At 41.3% G+C, this 8,449-nt stretch overlaps 1 protein-coding gene across 3 annotated transcripts; it reads left to right on the plus strand.

Annotated features, from left to right (window-relative positions):
* The first annotated feature begins 629 nt into the window (after nt 1-629).
* Nucleotides 630-6,781, plus strand: LOC125552388 (protein NRT1/ PTR FAMILY 8.3). Of its 3 annotated transcripts, none has more exons than XM_048715922.2 (5): nt 630-885; nt 3,565-3,664; nt 4,005-4,222; nt 4,859-5,415; nt 5,762-6,781. In XM_048715922.2, exons 1-5 carry the CDS (start codon nt 820-822, stop codon nt 6,582-6,584), a joined length of 1,764 nt encoding a protein of 587 aa, XP_048571879.1. In that variant the 5' UTR covers nt 630-819; the 3' UTR covers nt 6,585-6,781. The 3 variants fall into 3 exon arrangements, with proteins under 3 accessions (XP_048571879.1, XP_087374827.1, XP_087374828.1); XM_087518701.1 differs by having other exon boundaries at nt 743-885; nt 3,584-3,664; XM_087518702.1 differs by lacking the exons at nt 630-885; nt 3,565-3,664 and adding an exon at nt 2,501-2,876.
* Nucleotides 6,782-8,449: the final 1,668 nt, after the last annotated feature.

Raw genomic sequence — 8,449 nt, forward strand, 5'->3', positions numbered from 1 at the left:
TTACACTTTTAAAAGGGGGTCACAGCCCCCTTTGGGCTCCAAGAGGCTCCGCCAGTGGTGGTACAAACACTGTATTGCGCTTCAGCTAGGCGGTTCAATCCCCACTGGGAGCGATGATTTGAACCGCGTGGTTCCTTTGAAAAAATCTACTAGGATGTTTGCCTCTCTAGTCTCTTTTTTAATATCTGGTGTTTTGCACCCTTACTGCGTGTTTGGTTCGTGAGAATTAGAGGTGAGTATGAAATTTGAAGGGTGCGAAGATTAAAAGTTCTCTGATTGATCGGAAGGAATGAGAATTTAAGTGGGAAGAGAAATGAAAATTGAGAGAGTCAATTCTCACCGATTTCTTTCCACGGATGCCTTGTTTTTTTTGTTTGTTTGAGAATCACGGGTGCCCTGTTAATTCATGTGCAGTGCTCTGTCCCAATTTAATTTCCATCTTATACCAAACAAAGGATGAGAGTAAAATTATTAAACCTCGCATGCCTAATTCCTATACAAACTTCCTCGTGCAAACTTCCATTCCCCTACCTAACGGTTACCAAACAAGCTATTACAGAAAAAGAATGCTTTGCAATTACATAAGTTGAAGAGGGCATGGATGCAATATCGCCAATAAAAATGAAGACTAATCACTACTCTGCCGGAGGCAGCGGCAGAGATAAGCTTTGTTGTTTCGCCCTGTCTCTGGCTTCAGTAATTGACTAGAGGTGGCTGTTGCACTAGTCTCCAAATAAGCAGGAGTCAACCCACCGTTCATCGAACGTTCAGAGTTTTCTTTGAAGGGGAACAGCCCTCGGAGCTCCCCAAGCCGCATTCATGGGTTCGTCGCTGGGGGGAGAGGAGGAGGAACGGATCCTGCTAGCGCGCGCGACGCCGCCGGAGGTACCCCCGCCTTCTCATCCCCACTCCATGAAATTTCGAATGGTTCTGCTTGTTTGTATTCAAGAATCCCGAGTAGGGTTTGGACTCTTCTCTAATCCCCTTTAGTTTCTTCTTTTGGTTGCGTATTCTTATCGATTGTATTACTTTAATTGGACGCAATCGCTAGAGAAAGAAGAGAAACATACTTCGATTTGCAGCTCGAGTGGATTGACGTGCTCTTCTTTGATTGATTTGATGTAAAGTCGTAGGGAAGAAATAAAAACGAAGGGGAAATTCTGTAGAGGTGGTGGCTGACAGGCGAGGCCCACATGAGGACGCCTACCCCTTTAGGATTGCGGTATACCCCTTTTTAATCGAATTTATGATACAATATCTCGTAAATTGGAGGCTTGGAGCACGCAATTCTTCAGAGGGGTGCAGAATTATTGACTTGTATAAATGACATAAAATCGAAATTGAATGAATTGTTTTTCCTAAAATTAATGTTTGCTTTTCGGTGTGAACTTCGCTGATGTTGTCTTGCTTGTGAGGTCGGTTCGTTATTTTGACTGGTACGTTCTTTCATTGTTTGGTTGAAAGTGATGGAATGGAATGGGATAAACGTGTTTGACTGGAAGGTTAAGATTGTAAATGGATTACTGTCTTTTCAATGAACTTATCCGTGGAAAGAAACCTCAAATATTGATCAATGGACTATTCCAGATTACTACGCAATAAAATTAGAACACTGTAAAGTTTGGAGTTATATGCATCTAGGGTGAAAAATGGACATCGGATTACTGTTTTATCCAAATGATTGTCAAATTTTGGATGCTATACTGTGTTATCCACAAAAAACACTATAAATTGACAATCGGATGTACACTGTCTCTCTACCCAGTTGTCATATCTGAACTATCGGATCCATTTCCAATCCATTGAAACATGTAATGACTCCCTACTAATTTGTGTTCTTGGAAAACATATTTTTAGTACTACTAGAATTCTAAACTGTAGCTGTAGTAATCTGTACTTGAGTAACAACCAGGAAAAGCCCTGTGAAATGTTCAACTCTAAACTGATCATTCATTTTGGAAAATTATTTACTCCATAACATTTATGAAGTCGAAAATTTGCTCCATGGCTGGAATTTTCTAGATGGATAACACTTTGGTCTGAGCATCTCAGGGTCTTTTTTCCCACTTAGTGCATATTTTTTCTCAAGGATATATGCCTTACATGCTCCTATAAAAAAAATCTGTCCGTATGTTCATGCAAAGTTTTTTTTTAGCTCTTTGAGAGCCCCTTTGAATTCTGAGAGTCGGAGACTTTGTTGAACTATTTGCTTATTAATAAATGGGCCATATGCATCTTTTGGATGCAGAGACAGGGGGGTAACCTCCTTTTCGAAAAAAAATGCTCCTATAACATCAAGCATGCTGAGAGCTCTTTTTTGCATGTTTGAATCTACATTTATTCTGAACCCACAATCTTTGTCCCTTTTCTGTTTGAGCAACACAAAAGCTTTGCGCATGAATGCACTCATAGATGGAAAAAGTATTTACATGGTTACAACTATCCAGTCACAACAACCACCTGTGCCACAACCTTAAGCGCTAAGCTCCTCCAGTACTGATGCTTGGAGTCTAGTCACTTCTGCTCAGATACACAACATTGCCTCCCATGGTCGAGTGGCACAAGCCGATGAATGCGTCTCCAATGGAAAGAGGGCACGCAGTCGATCAGATCCATGAGAGCACCTTGTTCCACCAGGGTCGGGAGAAGGAACAGTGCAGCAAGTGGTGTCCCATGGAAACTAGGGCCGTCTGCAGAGAAGCCCATGTAGAATCTTGTCAACACGTTTTCCCACCTTTTTGTAGAGTCCTAGCACCATAAGCTAGCAAAGTGCATAGTCATCAACACCGATTTGACCAGGACCAATCACATGCCCGCTTTTCAGTATGGTAGGCGGCCAGCAATCCGATCCACCAGCTGCTTAGAAGGCTCGCTGGGTAATTTGCTAACTGTCACTGGGATCCCTAGGTACTTCACCAGGAAGGTGGTAACATGGCATCCCGTTAGTCTTCTTGTTTATGTTCATGCTGTCCTTGTGAGACTAATCTGGGAAGAAATCTGTCCGTATGGAAATAAGGACAAATTTCCTTCTTATTCTGCGTGTGCTAGTTGTACTTGTAGTACTATTAGTAATCAGGAATTTGATAAGGATCAATAAATATAGTACATGATGATATTTTCTTGATAAGTAAATGTGTCTGAACAACGCATGATGATCATGTGGACACCTGCCAAGGGCATCATCTCATATTGATTCTGAGAAGGATCAGGCATCCTCTGCTGCACTAGTTTTAGGAAGCTTTGCTTTACATAATTGATCACTATGAGAATGGTGGATCACCTTTTCTGCAATTAATTGTACTGATCTATCTTCGATTTATTTTATCTGTGGGGTCAACTATTAATTTTAAATAGCCAGTGAGGCAAATCCTTTGAAAAATGCAATTGTTCACGTTTATCACGCTGTCACAGGCTCACAATCTCTGCCAATGTGTGTGTTCTTTTCGTTTCATGCAACAGTTTTTTCATGCTTCCATTTTCTGCTGACTTGGATTGAGCTATGAAAAGCTTCCACTTGTCAAATAATTTGTAGATCAACCATTAACAAGTTCACTTTATTCACAGAACTTTGATGAATACACAGGCGATGGCTCAGTTGATTTCAGAGGCCACCCTATTTTAAAGCATAATACAGGCAACTGGAGAGCATGCTCATTGATTCTTGGTAATAATTCATCAAGAAATCTCCATGAAGGAACAATGTAATCCTCATGTTTGTTAGGGACAAAATCATAAGATCCTGTGAGACCATCTTTAAGAAAATATATTCTCAGTTGACTTGCAAAATTTTAATCTTGCAATTCATTGAATTGGAAATATTTTCATTAAAGTTTATGTAAGCATTTGTCAGCTTAAGAGAGTATATTCGATGATATTTTTTCGATAGTTGAGTATGTTTCATGATGATCTTTTATCGCTAAACACAAGAAAGAAAAGCCTTTGTACTTGTATGATTGTATGTAATGTTAAATTCACATGACATTTGTTTATTTATTACATGGCAGGAACTGAAGTGTGCGAACGCTTAGCCTACTATGGGATCTCCAAAAGTTTGGTCACTTATCTTTCAACTAGACTGCATGAAGGCAATGTGTCTGCAGCTAGAAACTTCACAACCTGGCAAGGAACTTGTTATCTCACACCACTTATTGGAGCAACCTTAGCAGATTCTTACTGGGGAAAGTATCGGACTATTGCTGTTTTCTCAACTATTTACTTTCTTGTAAGTTTCGACTAACCACATCCAAATGTACCTCAAAATTTCTTACTGGGGGAAAAGAAATCTCTTTCTCATTGGTTCAGTTGAATGGGCTTTGTAATAGTGTTTAGTACTTGGCACATGCTAACTTATTTGGTGCCAAATAACCATGTCATGGTGTTATTTTCGTTGGTATTCTTGATGGATGAAAGGTTAGCCATAGACAGGTTGAATGTGGACATGTAGAGCTTATCTTTTTCTCGAACACCCATATATAGCTTATTTTATCGAACATGCGTATATAACTTATTTCATAACAAAGATTATGGACACTGCATAATAATGAGTTCAGATATATTTTTTAACATGATACATAACTAGCATGTTTCACATATACTCCCTCCGTTCCTAAATATAAGTCTTTCTAGAGATTCTAATAGTGGACTACATACGGAGCAAACGAGTGAACCTACACTCTAAACTACGTCTATATACATCCGTATGTAGTTCATAGTGAAATCTCTAGAAAGACTTATATTTAGGAACGGAGGGAGTATTTGCAAACTTACTTTTCTTAGTTGTGCATCTGATGCCCCAGTACATGCTTATTTCTGCTGATATATTGTGCTAATGACTCCTCAATGTGCATTTTGATTGAAGGGGATGTCAGCATTGACGCTTTCAGCATTGGTTCCTTATCTCCAGCCCCCTCAATGTATTGGGTCTTTTTGTCCAAAACCAGCCTTACACCAGTATTTGATATACTTCGTTGGACTATACATGATTGCTTTAGGGGCTGGAGGTATCAAGCCATGTGTTTCGTCCTTCGGTGCAGACCAATTTGATGATACCGATTCAGTTGAGCGAACAAAGAAAGGCGCTTTCTTCAATTGGTTTTATTTCTCCATAAATATCGGTTCATTGATCTCTGGCACTGTTCTTATTTGGGTACAAGAAAAATATGGATATGGTATTGGATTTGCAATCCCTACCTTTTTCATTGCCCTAGCTATCGGAAGCTTTTTTCTAGGCTCAGAGGTATACAGATTTCAGATACCTGGAGGAAGCCCTCTTACAAGAGCATGCCAGGTAGTTGTTGCAGCCATTTACAAGCGAAATGTGGACTTGCCAGTTGATAGTTCTCTTCTCTATGAGTGTCATGGTAAGAGATCAGCTATCGAGGGGAGCCGCAAGCTGGAGCACAGCAGTGAATTCAGGTACTTTTCTTGGTTATCATCAGGAATCATTTGCTGTGTAAGATGCTATTACCTTACCAAATTAATTAGTGGCAAAAACTGTTCAGATGGTGGAGTTCAGAATGCTGTTCTGGAAGAAATAAAAACATATTTGTTGAAGTTTAAGAATCAAATAAATAGTTTACAATTTAACAAAAAAGTATGCTACTATATTGATCTAACACTCACGTGCTTGCAAAGCTTGTGTCTTGGGACTTCCTGGACACAGCAACCCCTTTTCAGAACCATGACAGGTAAACCTTACACAAGATGTAAGTAGCATAAGATCCGCATACCCACTGACCCGATGCATATTTGCCCTCTACAGTTTCCTTGACAAATCTGCAGTCATTTTGCGGAGTGAATGCGGCGATATTCATAATCCTTGGAGGCTTTGCACTGTCACACAGATTGAAGAGCTCAAAATATTAATGAGGATGTTTCCAATCTGGGCAACGGGCATCGTGTTCTTCACTGTCTGCGCTCAGAATTCATCAATGTTCATAGAGCAAGGGATGGCACTCAACAACCAAGTGGGATCATTCAAGATCCCGCCAGCCACCCTGTCGTCCTTGGACGTAATCAGCATCGTTGTTTGGGTCCCTATTTATGAGAGATTCATCGTGCCGATAGCCAGGAGATTGACTGGTAAGGAGAGGGGCTTCTCGGAGCTCCAGCGCATGGGGATCGGTCTTTTTGTGTCCACCATCGCAGTGGCAGTCGCAGCATTGGTCGAGATCAAGCGCCTGGAGAGCGCAAGATCCGAGGGCCTGGTCCATCAGAAGGTGCCTGTTTCCATGAGCATTCTCTGGCAAGCGCCTCAGTACCTGCTGATCGGTGTCGGCGAGGTGTTCACGTCCATCGGTCAGGCTGAGTTCTTCTACAACCAGTCTCCAGACTCCATGAGAAGCCTGTGCTCGGCTTTTGCCCTTGTCACCGTGTCGCTCGGAAGCTATCTTAGCTCGTTCATACTGACCCTGGTGTCGTATCTTACGACGAGGGGGGAGCAGATGGGGTGGATTCCTGACAACCTGAACGAAGGCCACCTTGACCGCTTCTTCTGGCTCATTGCTGGCCTCAGCTCCCTGAATTTTCTTGCTTTCCTTTATTTTGCACAGCAGTACAAGTGCAAGAAAGCTTCTGTACTTTAATGTTTTCTGCTTTGCCATGTATTGTACAGAAAGTTGTGTGCATATTTCCCTCATGAACAGGCTAACAATGTACAGTCTTCTGTAATGTACAGTCTTGTATCCTTTGATAGTTGGATACATTCGTTACTTGGACAGTGGGAATAGTTTACTTTTCCCTCTTGTTAATGAAGCTTATAAAACCATGTAGCTTTAGTTAACACGTCTGATGTCTCGATCATTCCAGTTTGTGACCTCTAAGTGTCAGGGATCTGCGTGCTTTCTAGCGGCAGAGTAACTGACCTGGAAAGTGATTGCAAACATGCAATGGTGGGTAGCACCACAGTGTACCCCAGATGTGTGAGTTAATGCATTGCAAAGGGTTTTGAACTAAAACCACGACAAGTATTTTTGAACAAAGGGAGTAATGTTGTATGGTCTGGAGAGCACATGCTTCCTTATTTTAGAAAATTCAAAACTAAGTCGAAACATTTCAAAAGAATCCAAAAAAGTATGGTGTGTAGGAACTAGAGTGAGTCATGCGTCAGCAATTTATGCGGAAAAATCCATTCGTTAGCAGTCTATGTAAAAAATGAAATAATCTCTTGAAAAGTTTTTTTCTTTTTGTGCTGTCAATTGAACCGAGCATTTAACGAGACTTGAAATACAAAAATGCAAAAAAAGACGAAATCTAAGAAAACCTGATTCACTAATCACCCTTATGTGATTTTTGTTAGATCATTTGATAAATATATAAATCATTATTTTTTTCTGAAAAGGGTGCACACTTGATGGGTTTCTCATGGAAAGCGCCTACTTCAGAGGAAGTCCTTTTCTTCACGTACCTTCAGATGCTGATCCCGATCTTGGTGAAGTGCTGGCCTGTAGAGATCTTGTGTGTTGTGGAATAGTGATTAGGATTAGCGTGCTACTAGTGGACAGCCATTACGGCGGTCGGGCAGCGCTACGGTCCACCCAGTTACTTTATTTCAGTTCTATCAGTGACTTTTCACTCGTCGCTTTTGATAAGCTTAGGTCACAAGCAAGTGTATCTCCAAGTTAAACTTTCCAAAAGCCTCATCTTCCCAGCTCTAAACCAAAATATTGGGCTGCTTGCTCACCAAAGCCGCCGTCCACCTCAACTTGAGTTCTTCACCATCTTTGCCACCCACAGCAACCCGACAGCTAGCTCCGACTTTTCTACTCCCCCGGTTTGAGGTTTCAAATTATAAGATGTTTTGAATATTTCAATATGAAATACATACCTACTGAAATGAGTGAACAAACATAATAAAATGCATCTATATACATATGATTTAGAAAAAAATAAACATCTTATATAATTCAGAACGGAGGGAGTAGTTTCTAGCACACGGTGAAGGAACTCGGGCGACACATTGGCCATGCCGCCTGATCCATGCACAGAAAAAATTCAACGCAGAAGGAATCTCACAAATACTGTACACGGTGCATGTCTATGATACGTGCAGTGCACCGCCGACCATGATCTGCATTCTCGGCTGAAAATAATACGTACAATGTGAGCGGCCTGCAACGGCAGGGAATAAGAACATGCGCGGTCGTGCATCCTTTTTTGCTCAAGTTAGTGGAGCATCGCCATTAGCATGCTAGATGCCCATGCTCACGCCAGTGTCAGCTGGCAGCTGCTTAATTACTCCCAAAGATCTACGGAAGCACTATGTTTTGTTTTCAATAAGCACATGCACGCGTCAGAATTAGACTATAGTCGACTATGATCTGGGTGCTGCTAGTGGACAGAACGATTGGTCTGGACAGCCATTACAGCCATGCAGGTAGCGGTGGAATAGCATTAGTGTCCACCCAGTTGCTTTCTCTGTTTGAATAACTTGTCATTTTTGACCAACTTT

This window comes from Triticum urartu, chromosome 4A (assembly GCF_056163025.1).
Source record: "Triticum urartu cultivar PI428250 chromosome 4A, HENAU_Tu73, whole genome shotgun sequence".
In the NCBI taxonomy this organism is placed as follows: Eukaryota; Viridiplantae; Streptophyta; class Magnoliopsida; order Poales; family Poaceae; genus Triticum; species Triticum urartu.

Excerpts from the sequence above, each read along its gene's own strand:
- LOC125552388 (XM_048715922.2), top strand. The coding sequence starts at position 820 with ATGGGTTCGTCGCTGGGGGGAGAGGAGGAGGAACGGATCCTGCTAGCG. Across the intron at positions 886-3,564 it reads CGCGCGCGACGCCGCCGGAG|AACTTTGATGAATACACAGG; the intron begins GTACCCCCGCCT and ends CTTTATTCACAG. Across the intron at positions 5,416-5,761 it reads GAGCACAGCAGTGAATTCAG|TTTCCTTGACAAATCTGCAG; the intron begins GTACTTTTCTTG and ends TGCCCTCTACAG.